We start from the raw sequence: 13,297 nt of genomic DNA, 5'->3' as shown, positions 1-13,297 counted from the left end.
TGTAGTAGGCTATGCCACGCGTTAAAATAATAATAATAACAATAATAAACTCGAAAGTAGTAGCCTATACCCCAGCCTTCCAAAACAAAATCTCGTTTTAGGGTAAATGATAACATTGGTTAAAATATTTGGGAAAGAAAACCTGATACAGCGGTAATAAGTTGTATTTAAATCAATGCATCTGCAAACACTGTACAGCAACACACATATTTTCCTGACACAGACATTGTGTACAAGCCCATAACTTTTAGGATTGATGAGTATTTGATCGTGAGATAACATAGTTTCACCGCGAGTGAGCGTTAAAAAGAATAAATGAATGCGGGCGCGCGTGTGTGCCTCCATCTGTTTAAACACACGCAAACTAAACACGTAGCGCATAATACTGTCCATGGCAATGTATATTAACAGGGGGACACATGCATATTACGAACACAAGTCGATAACGATAATGTGTACAATACTGGTAAGATACAATGGCCCTCATTTATCAAACAAACGTAGAAATGAACGCAAATCTGAACGCATGATTCATCTTACGATAGGACCCACGTGAGATTTACGAAACCTTCGTATCACACCAATCCCAGCGTACGAAGGATCTTGGTGTTGATAAATACGGCGGCTGAGATCGATCGTAATTAACGTAACACGCCCATATAAAAGCACGTCTTCAGAAGTCTCGCCCCTAACTTTTACGACAGGGAGAAACGTCCAACGGTAAAATAGAGGAATTTTTCCGAGCCCCAAATGGAGACGCTCGGGTCACTGGTGGATGCGAACCGTCTGGTTTTATTTGGTAGCCTAAAAGCTGGCATTAAAGGCCAGCAAAAGAATGCTATATGGAAGGAAATAACTGTTGCAGTGAATAGTGTTTCCAATGTTCGTCGGGCTACGGAAGAGGTTTGATAATTAAATTAATTACATAATAAATTAAATGTACAACTTCTGTTATCCAGCTTAAAACATTTCACATGCTATTGTTTGCATTCCGTTAAAGTTATTTAATTCCGAATAAGGTGAAGAAAAAAATGGTCTGACATGAAGTTCAGCACCAAAAAACGTGTTGCGGCTGTGAAGCCGGCCAAGCAAGAAACGGGAGGAGGCCGGTGCAGTGCGACTGCAGCGTAACTCACCGAGATGACTCTGACCATGTAGTGCGCCCTGATGTAGACGATGCCCAACGTTGCTATTTTGGAAAATAAAAGAATGCGTGCCCCCAGGCCATCGGGCTACCATGTTCAGGATTGACATTCTGGCATCGCAAATAATCGGAACATTAACTGAATGGTAGCTTTTGCGGTTGATGTACGCGTAATCATTAATAGATGGTTCATACGCACATGGGTACAATCAACCGCACCAATCACATTTGGAAACCTAGCAATAGCATACAAATCCCGTTTGATTCCAGTTTGCTGATCGTTATTAGATGGGAATTTAATATAACGTTCGGAGAGGGACATTATAGCTGCCAAAACTGCTGGCATGGTTCGGCTAATACTTGGCTGGGAAATAGCAGACCTGTCCCCGATCTCCCGCTGCAAGATCCCGGTGGCCAAAAATCCCAAGGTAGAGCAAACCTGCACAGGTATTGCGTTTGATCGCCTAGTTTCTCGCCTTAACTGTGGCTCCAAAGCATTGCATAGCTCCATCAGAGATGCCTTGGGAGACGAAACGACTCAAGAGCCATTCATCGCCCTCCTTAAAAAAATAGGCGCGGTCTCGAAAAACTCTCTCGTCTGTGCGTTGAGGTCCTTAACAGAGCCAGATCTGCCATCGCTGAGACCTATTTGGCAAAGCTCCTGTTAATATAGACAGCTGAATAAACATTTCACCTGTCACATTCTAATTATTTTCATAGCAATACTGTTTTTAATTAGGCCTGACTTGATTGTAATTGTTTGAACGGCTGGGCTAATTCCAATTTATTTAGTAATTAATACAGATGTTGAACATGGGCTACTTGTGCTGCACTATTCATCATTGAAATACCCCGTATGTTGCGCCAAAAAAACTTGCGTACACGAGCTCAGACCTGACGGTTGAGATTTCATCGCAGCCCTGCGCTCACGTTCAAATTGATGAAATGCCAAGCTCACACCGTTGAAATGAGCGTACGTCCATTTTACGCACGGTTTTCTGTCTTGTACGCTCATTTGATAAATGAGGGCCAATGTCTCTCTTGATCTTCTCATCTCTTCGCCACTCACCCCTTCTCTTATCTCTCTCTCCCCTCCCCCCCTCTAGCTCTTTCTTGCTCTCCCTCTCTCTGTTCCTACCCTCCCTACAGCTTCTCTCTCTCTCCCCTCCTCGTTTATATCTTTCTCTGTCTATTTTGCTGTCCTCTTTAACCTGCGTCCTCACCCCATCCCTCTCTCACTCCTTGGTTTTACCCTCTCTGCACCCTCTCATGCTTTCATTTATCTTGTCCCTCTCCCTCTCCCCCTTCTCTTTTCTCCCCCTCCCCCCGTTACCGCTCCCATGCCCGTAGCCAGCTATGAGGTCACAGAGCTCGGGTCTCCCCCGTTTTTGTTGCTTAAAGTATAATTGGGGAACAAAAACAGTCAAGACCTTCTCTGAGATGATTCTCAGAATATTCAATTTAGACGTTGGGCACCCCCCCCCCCCCCCCCACCTCAACTATGTGTTGAATCCCTGGCTACGGCCCTGTCTCTCACTCGCTCTCTTACTTTTCCTCTGGCTCTCGCTCTTTCGCTCTCTCTCGTGCCTCTCAATTCAATACAATTAATTTAATTTAACAAGACCCTTGATGCCATTGGAAAATTAACATTATATTTGCCAAAGCAGTTTAAGTCAAACAAAGGATAACCAAGTATGTACTACAAAAAGGGGAGAAAGCTAAATGGGCAGTGAGTGAATAACAAACCACTTCCAGGAACGGGCCCCAGAAGACTCCATACCCAATCTTTGAAGGGTTTGTTGACCCTAAAGTGTAGATGCACAATCAGCCAACAGAAATATAAATAAAATCTCTCTCTCAGACAGTTTTTTACATGCCTTCTGAGGGCCCCGTTTACACAAGGACACTTCCGACAAAATATTTTATCGGAAGTGCCTTTCGTTTTCGACGGTGACAGTGTTTTTGGGGCTTAAAAACGCAAAAATCTGAAACCACCCTCCAGAGTGGAAAAACATGAATACGCTCCGCCGTAGCATTTCCGTCTACACTGCCAAGACGCAAAACTCTGCTTAGTCTGCTCACGTCGCGTACGCGTTTACGTCACATACAGCGCCAGTACAGGGAAATAACATCATGTACGGATTATTTCCATGCTCGGACCGTTCAAGCTGCCTGGCAGCGCTAATAAAACTAAGTCTTTCCACTAAAGTACAGACTATGTACAGATAGTATTACTGAACAGAGGAATGATCTGTAATATGTTTGGGTGTTTCGCGGTGCAGATGAGAGAAGAAGGAAGGATTCTAGCATGCGCTCAGACATGGCGGTGGTGTGATAGTGTATCACGCACACCTGCGCCTGACATGCATACCCATCGAATTCCACACTCTTTTGCGTCACGTATGCTAGTCGATATCCTCCCGGAAAAACCGCTGTCTAAACGTGGAATAAAAAGTGAAGACGCAACGCCAATTTTGCGTCTTCTTTTCAGATGGTTCATCATGTAAACAGTAGCCTGCGAAGATGGACTGTGTGGGGTTTGAGCATGCTGGTCAAAACCAAACAGGTATTAAACGCCTCTTGAAATTGCACTTGCAGAGGAAAACATTTTTTAGCCTCAAAAATGATGTAATGTTGCTGTTGCGTTGCCATTAGCCAGCAGGGGGTTGACATGAAACTTTTGACATGTCTTGACAGGAACCATAAGGTTGGGAGTGCAATCATACCATCCAATATATGTCTTCATGCGAATATTTTATGCGTGAATCTTGAAATCACGTTGAAGGCGACTGCAACAACTTTTTTCTCTATGTGATCTGCGGGCAGGTTTCGAGCACGTCTACCCCTTCAGCAGAAGCTGCCCTTGTCCACAGCCAACCCCTAAATATAGTCATTATCTGGGTCCTGGCCATCTCCATTATGTGTCCCTCTGGGGTCATGCTGCAGGTGACCAAGGAGCAAACTATCAGTGTGCTGCTAGGATACAACAACAAAACAACTCCCTTTTACTGGTGCCGAGAAAACTGGCCCAACCAGGGCATGAGGAAGATCTACACCACGGTCCTCTTCGCCAACATCTACCTCGCCCCCTTGTCCCTCATCGTGATCATGTACGCCCGCATCGGAATCACGCTCTTCAAGTCGGCCGTGCCGACGGGCGGCAAACCGGGCCACGACAACCGCCACACGGTGTCCAAGAAGAAGCAGAGGGTCATCAAGATGCTGCTTGTCGTGGCCCTGCTGTTCATCCTGTCCTGGCTGCCCCTGTGGACGCTGATGATGTTGAGCGACTACGCCAGCCTCACGGTGCAGCAGCACCGCGTCATCAACATCTACATCTACCCCTTCGCCCACTGGCTGGCCTTCTTCAACAGCAGCGTCAACCCCATCATCTACGGCTTCTTCAACGAGAACTTCCGCCGGGGGTTCCAGGCCGTCTTCAAGTTCGGCCTGTGCTCGGCCAACGGCCATCGCAGGAAGACCTACTCGCACCGGCTGCAGGGGAACTCGGTGCTGCCGGCCAACCCCGGGGCCTCGGTGGAGCCCGTCTCCCTGAACAGCCTGGACAACAACACGTCCCGCAGGTCCAGAAACGTCAACGAGCAGGACCTGGTCATGGAGGACCTGGACAAGGTCTCGCCCAGCAGCGGGGGAGTGACTGCCGTGTCTATTTGAGCGAGACAAGGGGTGCGAGGTGACGATCAGAGCGGGACGGGTGACCTCTGTGTCTATTTGAGCAGGACAGGTGCACGGGTGGTTTTGGTTAGTTTGCCTTCGTCGTGGATTGGAATTGAAACGACATGTGGGGACAGGACATTGACTGTGTCAGCAACTGCACAACTGCAAAAGTGAATAGCTTTTTTTTTTCCGTCTTAAATGTTGAATGTTACGTTATCAAAATAGTAGCAAATAAAGCAGCTTTGTATTTTACGCCTCTTCGAAATCAAGCACAAACGTATTACAATAAACAAGTCTTTACAACCTCGCCAAGGGGTGAGTTTTATAGTAGCATTTAACTGGAAAAGCTATCCTTTCCTATCTCCTATTATACATACCATATGGCACATCATGTGTAATATGAAGGGACAAGCATTTCTGGTGATACTTTGGTCAAACCTACATATTGTGTTGACACTTGAAATTCAGTTGAAACTCTTCCTCTGTTGTCTATAACAATCTTATTAAAACAATCATTTATTATGGGTAAAGCCTTTTTTCAAGGATTTCAAGGAAATCGGAAATACGGCATTATTCTGTTTTCCCTATCACTAAAACGTGTTTCAATATAAATTTCATACACACGAATGCCAGCTAAACTATAAATTATGACTGGAAAATGTTATTCCACAAAATGGGTTTACCGGTAATTCAATATTTCAAACGTATATTTGGATGGATCATTTGATAAAATGTCCTTTATGACTCAATCCTCCACCCTTCTGATCTTGGTTTATTCAATTTGTTTTGTGAATGCCGATCAATATCGCATTAAGCATGATGTCTATGCTCACAGCCAAAGTGGACCCGGCCCCATTTGAATTTACCGTTGTGAGGCCACACAGGCAGAGTGGCAGCCAGACTGGGGTCAACAATCAATACATAACTATCAGAAAGATTAATGAGTGCATGAAGAATTACTATGATCGCGCCAGAGAATTGTTGCCAAGTTTTCCAATCAGGAATTTTCTGTTCAAATTAGGGTTTTTGTCCATTGGCATAGAAACCCACCAACCTGAGAATGCTATTTTTGAGAGTATCCTACTGAAAAGGCAAGTCCTCGAAACACAAGGCGAGCTTGCTTGCTAGCTATAGCGATAGGTCTGCCTAGCCGGCCAGGCCTGTTATTGGTTGATGTCAGGATGTAAAGAGATATAAACAAATATGACGAAAATGAATCTAAGGTGAATTGCCGACTGTAACATTGAAATAATGGTCAATCAGTACTAGTCAATCAAACAGCATAGGATACTATTCTTAATTGTTATTTAAGGGTTAACACCTTTTGGCAGAGTGAGTGAGTGTTAATCAGGGCAGAAACACTGATTCGTTGTCGTTGAGAACCATGAATACAATATGCCTCATTCACACAGGCATCCGCAGCACTCAAACAGTAGCTGTTCAATATGTGGTTAACATTTATTGAGCACCAGCCATAATTGATATTCCTTGGAGGAGTGCCGAGAATTTACAATTGACAGAAATGAAGTACTGGGAGCAGCTTTTAGAGGACACACATTTCCTCTAAACCTGGAGGAGTGGAGGAAGCATTTGTATCAATATTATTAATATACACATCGCTAACATTTTGAAAAGCAGAACATTGCTTTGATTACCTTATTTCCTCAAGTCACTTAGTCTTGGTGCAAAGAGTGTAATGCTGCTGACATGGCTTCTTTTTGTTCATCATGATTTTGTGAGGAATGTGCCGTTTAAAGTCTCTCAAAGTGTTTCCTATTGAATTACAAAGTGTTGTATAACGATTGCTTTGATCTCTCCATGAAACAGTTCCTGTGATTTTTACATTCATTTGGTAGCCTTTGCCCTGTGCCCAGAATTTCTGCTGTGAAGTTCTGTGTGTCTTTGTGAACTGTGGTTGTTAGGACCCCTATGAGTTTTGATCACCTATCGGCCATCTTGGTTCTAAATGCCAGCTCGTTGGTGGAACTGAATGCAGTTCCACCAACGTTATAAGCTTAAATAACAAGATTCCAGCAAATCTTAAGATTTCAACTACACAGACATCATGAACGTCAAGCAATTTATACTAAAGTTAGTATGATGCAAATTGCTTGCACACAGTTCCACCACACAGCTGGCGTTTTTCCAAGTTCAAACCAAAATGGCCAGTGTGAGGCTTTTTGAACCTGTAGGTGTTTTTGGTGTTTCTAAGGGTGACTTAGTGCTGTCTGGCACTTTCTGTGGAGGCTTTGTTCCCAAATAACTTGTTGAAAAATAAGATGTTGTCTTCGCTGTACAGAAAAACATTACACTAATGCAAACCTCAAAAAATACCAGTGCAAAAATAAGCTACGCAAAAAGGTTATTTATTTATTCTCACCCATTTCGCTCACCATCCCTACTCTTTGGGACAGGGCGTTTGAACTGCCTCAGTACCGTACCGGAGGCCACTGAAATGGGCACATTTATTATACTCCCTGCTGGCTCTCCATAATGTTGTGCGACCGTGTGAGCCGACATGCTGTCACTCAATATTAAAGATTTCTGCCGCTCAAAATTTGGCAATTTCCCCCTGAGCGTAGGAGTCGACTATAGAGACTGCTGGTCAATTTCCATGCATGTCATTGGCCCGGGCACATTGTGCAGAATGAAATCAATGTCTGGCATCGTGGTGGGAGCCAAACTGGTTTGTGGAAAACAATGCTGCTCTGTGTATCATAGTCTAGGTGGGGTGATTAGCCCCAATAGAGATGTGAAGGTCAGGTTTAATCTGCTGCAAGGGGAAGTAATTTCCCATACCTTGTAGAACAACCGTTTCTAAGTCTCCTCGCCTCAGACGCAGTCGGAACCCATGATTATCATTCTTGCTTATGTTCCACTGTATTAAGTTGTTGTTGTTGTTGGTGTATATGTTTTGCCATCTGTCGGAGGTTGTGTATGAGAATACATCTAATTAGTATCATTAAAGGAGAACATATTATTGAAAATGCTTACTGGTATAAGAATTCAAATCTCACAGTTACTGATGACTCTTGGGAGTGTCATCGATTGCCTATTCTTGTGACGCTTTCTTTATGTGCACTTATTGGATGGCAGAAGTGATGATGTAGTGGTCGGGCCTTGATATTGAATGTACAGATTCATTCTGTGCCTGTAGCCCTCAATCATATAGTAAGTCCCTTTGCTATTGTTGCTGCTCCAAACTTTGCCAATTTGAATGGATGAGTACCCGTAAAAATGTGTTTTGTTGGATTTTGTACAATTTGCATGTGGATATGTTGTGTCATTTGTTGTGAGTGTTTTACTACTTAATTCTATATGTTGGGATTTGTACGTTCGTACCGGTATGGTGTGGAATTAACAATTGTGAACGGAATTGGTTTGAATGAGATTTTCGGTAATAGCATGGAGAATGAAAGTTTTCTGTGGCAGACACTGGTAGGGAGATAGGACTTGACCAATATTATTTGTGAAGGGCTAATTTGAACATCTATTACCTCTGTGAATATTCATGGTTAAATGATGAATGAATGCTCATGTAATCATAATATATTATCCATCGAGGTCACCTGCATATATTGAACAGTTTGCTGAACATGAAGAGCATTCGAGGAAGCAGCGTGATCTGTGAAAATGTAAGTATGTAATAATGCTAATGTTTGATCCAGATTCAGGGATTAGCAATTTAACTCAATAAGACACAGAACATTAACTCTTTTGTTATTTTAATTTTTGCTAAAAGGGTTCAGTGAAATCTTGATGTTTCAAATGCAAATTGTAATGCACTTGTTGATATAACCATTTTGCATCAAAAAAGAAGTGTGAAATCTGTTTGGGGTCACCTTAAAGTGTAAGTAAACTCAAAAAATATATTTTTGCAGTTGAAAATGGTTCAGTTTTGGTCTCACAAAGTGTTATGGAACATTTCTATGTTATTTTGACTAAAATGTATGAAGTTGCTCAACATGGGAAATTCTCCGTAAAATACAAGAAGTCTGCTACTACTAAAAACGCTATTGGTGAGTTGTAGTTTTCTATTGGTAACAATCAAACTCTGCAGCTAAAGTAAGTGTGGCATTGGCCTTGACAACATTTGAAAATGGCCCTCACACTTGCTCCTATGGAACCCAGTATGTCAGTTTTTTCTTTCACAGGCTGTCACGACAGCTCAGATTGCAGAGGAGTTTACAGACCCTTCATTGACCCTGTGCGTTACAGTTCAATCAGTAGCAAGTAAAACAAATTACTTTGACCACTTGCTGGGACACACACATTCATATAGCATATATATGTAAAAAAAACATGTATGTATATAATGTATATATATATATATATACACACACACACTCATATAAATATATATGCAGAAATATATATAAATCTTTACTTACAATTGAATATAACATTAGGTAAAGCCTTTGTAAAAGGAATGCCACTTTGGTGAAGTCTTTATTTTGTAATGGGATTTTGGGCTCTTATACATTTCCAGTGTGTGTTTGAGTGTTTGGAGCTTACCCTTGAACACAAGGGATGGTCAGACACTGCACTGGCCAGATTTACATGTTGAAATGTATTCGTATCTTCAATAATTCACATGTTAGACTATCGGGCACAAAATCCACATCCTGCCAAAAAGGAATATGTGTTTTCAGGCAGAAGCACTGCACTTTGGGGACCTCAAATCAACGCGCGTGCACACACACACACACACACACACACACACACACACCACACCACACAAACACACACACACACACACACCCACACACACACACACACACACACACACACACACACACACAAAAACGCTGGTTCCCTGAAACCAGCCAATTGGAATGGATCCTCATCATCATCATCATCCCACTTTGCTCTTTGCACGGGTCGCATAAAGGACAAAGCCAACACAAACCATATAGATGACAGTTGTCTCAGGAGGAGCAGAGGTCACCAAATTCCAACCACATTGGGGCTGGAATAACATCACATAAAATGCATTCAACATGAGCAGTGTGGCTTGTCACTACATGAAAAGATTACATTAAACAACGTTGTTGGAATTCTCCCATAGCATGCGCTGCCTGAGGATATGCAGAGAGAGAAGAAGATGGAGCAAGAGAGAGGGATTAATGAGAGAGGCAAAGAGAGCGGGAGAAGGGATACTGCCAGACATTTCTGCCAGTGGGGAAGCAATGACTGACAGCGTGAGGGTGTGGTGTGTGTGCAGGAAGAAGAGTGGGAACTGAGCTGCTGCGAACACACACACGCAACCACGCTTGTGTTGTGTGCGCACCCTTTTTTTCTGGAATTCGAAACCACTGTCATACAACGTGTGCACCTCGGAAATGTGTTAGCTTCATAATACCTCGCCGTTATGAAGGAGTATAATGTGTTGCATGACTCGGCAGATGGTCAACCGGTGAATTAGCCGTAATACATTGTACTACATCACTTGTATTATATCGATATATCGATTCCTGGTGTGCTTTACTTGCCTTGTGTTCAACTTTATTTTTTTCGCGTGGCCCTGGAGGGTTTGCTGAATCTTGTGTGTCAGCTTTGATGAAAGATGTTGTCAAAATAAAAAAGAAAATTCTACTCTCTCTGTCTGTTATGGATTGGACTTTTTGGAGTTGTCAATGGTGGGAGACGTAAGGCAAGGGGGCAAGGTCATATGCTGCACAGCACACAACGATGAAAGAAGACGTTTGCTTATTACGAAGCCATGGATCCCCGCGCCAGGAGCGGGGGGGGGGGGGGGGGGCATGCGACAGATAGCCTCCGTGCCCGTCTACTCCATTAAGTAAAAGCATCGGAGTGCTTACAAAGCTTTGGTTCATGGAGCCTCCGCATGCATATCATTCATTCAAACTGATTTTATTAATGATTCAATGGAGGGAATCCCTAAGCCATTACAATGAAATCACCGCAATAAAACATGCATTTGGACGGCCACAGAGGAAATTAAAATGTCTCCCTTCTATTCGTTTGGTCTATTTAATTCATCGCGAATGAAATGAAGTGTAGGAGTGCAGTAGTGTCGTGATTGTTGTGTGTAATGTGTGTGTGTAATGTGTGTGCATGGATGTTTGTCCACCCAGCTTCCAGTTTACCCCTGAAGGCATCACAGGAAAACCATCCCGGACTGGAAAGACTTTGGCTTGGACTTTCACTCCCCCCTATAATATGTTAATTAACATGGCTTACTAAATTTAAAACAAAAATCTAGTCACTGCTTTGAAGTCCAAGCAAAACCAGTCAGCCTAAACCAGTCGGCAGGTCATATTTTAGACAATGCAAAGCAGAACATATTATCTTTCGTGATCAAACTATTTCCAGCCAGGAGGAGAGGTCAAACCAGCCCAGAACAAAACTCATTCCATTGCTGCATGGTTGCTATGGTAATTGAGGACACAAGATCAACAGGTCAACAGATCAACTGGAGAAACAAACTGTATTCAAAACTAGACAGAGAAAGCAGACTATTTTTATCTCAATTATCAGTCCATTACTTGGAGGTGATATTGGGATTTCTGATGGCGCTGAAGCACCACCAAACACCACCGCCACTGCAAACAATGATTAGGCTTATCTTTTGTTTTAATTGGGAATGATTCTTTTTTTATTTTCTGTCACATGTGTGTAATCGGCCATTGGAGTCGGTCATTCTTTTACCATTCCGATTGGTGGAGGGCTAGCAGATTGACTAGCGAATCAGTGAAGCCCGGAAGTGAGGATGGTAAACATACCAGATAAACATTCTAATCGGAGAAGATGTCGACACACTCTCTCAACGCATTGTTTGGCATCGTTTTGATTGTTGACCTTGGATTGAATAATGTGGATCGAAGAGCTCGAGCAAAAATTCATCGCCATGGTGGAGGATAGACCATCGCTGTTTGTGGTCGCTGGCAAGTCTCTTAGGACCTTCTACTTCAGATTTTTGTGTTTTCTGGCCCACAACACAGACTAGCGCCGCCTGTTGTTTTGGAGACATTACATCTCACGCAAGCGCGGAACGTACGGCGTCGGCTATAATATCAGGTGAGTACCGCCCATGTCAGTGTTCGAGTCGGCCAGATTAAATAGCCCGACTTCATTTACCGACGCGAATCGGGCAGTTGGTCCGGTGTGTAGTGAGCAGGTGCGTGATTAAAAATAGCCCAATAGAGCGGGAAAAACCGCCCAATCTGGCAGCACTGCCTGAACGTCCTCCAAAAGTAGACCAATCTGGCGGGAAAACCATTGATTCCCATGTTCAGAATAAAATTTATGAAGAACAATAGTTGAGCGCTGCATGCAGCACTCACCTAAATATAATAGGCCAGATAAGCAGTTAGCCACCAAGTTGACCTTTCAGAACCCTTACGATTAGTTAGATATACAGCTGGTCCCCTCGAGGGAATGCAATTCTGACATTCAATCAGTCTCAGAAAACTGTGGTTATGATACATCGGTTAAAGGGCAGAGATGCTTTATTTCATAGACTGCAAAATGTCAAATTCATAAGTTATTGTTTTATAGAAAAGAGCTATTTGACTTCCGTGTTTTTTTTTATCAGCTTCTTCGTTCGAGGGAACAATTTAAAGTTGAATCGTTGAACCTTGTTATTCCTATGGGGGATAGGAATAACAAGAGATTCATCTTTTACTTTTTGCCCCTGACATCTCTGCCTCAATTTCTTTTAATTATTTGGAAACGATTGTAAAAATGATATCTTAAAAAGTATAAAATATTTAAAAAATCGGAAAAGACCCGCGATTCCAAGATATTCTGACTATTTTAAGTATCTAGGTGAAAAATTGAGGAAGGAGATAGGTCCCAAAGTTTGTAGAGAATAAGGAAGAAAGAATAAAACTTATGAAGAACAATAGTTGAGCGCTGCATGCAGCACTCACCTAAATACAATAGTCCAGATAAGCAGTTAGCCACCAAGTTAATATGACGTTTGAGAACCTTTATGATTAGTTGGATATACAGCTGGTCCCCTAGAGGGAATGCAATTCTGACATTTAATCATTTAATCAGAGCATTTCAGAGCACCACTCAATCTCTGGCTAATGTGGCATGTCCGAGGGAAAAAGTGTAAGATGAATCTCTTGTCATTCCTATGGGGGATAGGAATAACAAGAGATTCATCGTTTACTTTTTCCCCCGGGCATTTCTGCCTCAATTTCTTTTAATTATTTGGAAACGATTGTAATAATGATGCTCTGCTCCCCTTCCTCCCCCTCCCCTCCTCCTCCTCCTCCTCCTCCTCCTCCTCCTCCTCCTCCTCCTCCTCCTCCTCCTCCCCTTCCTCCCCCTCCTCCTCCTCCTCCTCCTCCTCCTCCCCCCCTCCTCCTCCACCTCCTCCTCCTCCTCCTCCTCCTCCTCCTCCTCCTCCCCTCCTCCTCCCCCTCCTCCTCCTCCTCCTCCCCCTCTTCCTTCCTCAGTATCGACAGTCTGAGTGGTAAAACGATCCTCTTCATACCACAG

General features: G+C 43.2%; 1 protein-coding gene across 1 annotated transcript in view; it reads left to right on the top strand.

The window, feature by feature from the left end:
* LOC130384385 (neuropeptide FF receptor 2-like) overlaps window positions 1-5,343 on the top strand; it is a 13,315-nt gene extending 7,972 nt beyond the window's left edge. The window contains 2 exon segments of the mRNA XM_056592525.1: window positions 3,971-4,019; window positions 4,022-5,343. Of these exon segments, the coding sequence (XP_056448500.1) occupies window positions 3,971-4,019; window positions 4,022-4,819 (847 nt within the window). The 3' untranslated portion in view covers window positions 4,820-5,343.
* The last annotated feature ends 7,954 nt before the right edge of the window (window positions 5,344-13,297 follow it).

This window comes from Gadus chalcogrammus, chromosome 6 (assembly GCF_026213295.1).
Source record: "Gadus chalcogrammus isolate NIFS_2021 chromosome 6, NIFS_Gcha_1.0, whole genome shotgun sequence".
Classification (NCBI taxonomy): Eukaryota; Metazoa; Chordata; class Actinopteri; order Gadiformes; family Gadidae; genus Gadus; species Gadus chalcogrammus.
Note: the sequence above shows the minus strand (reverse complement) of the source record. Positions and strands in the feature narration are given on the sequence as shown.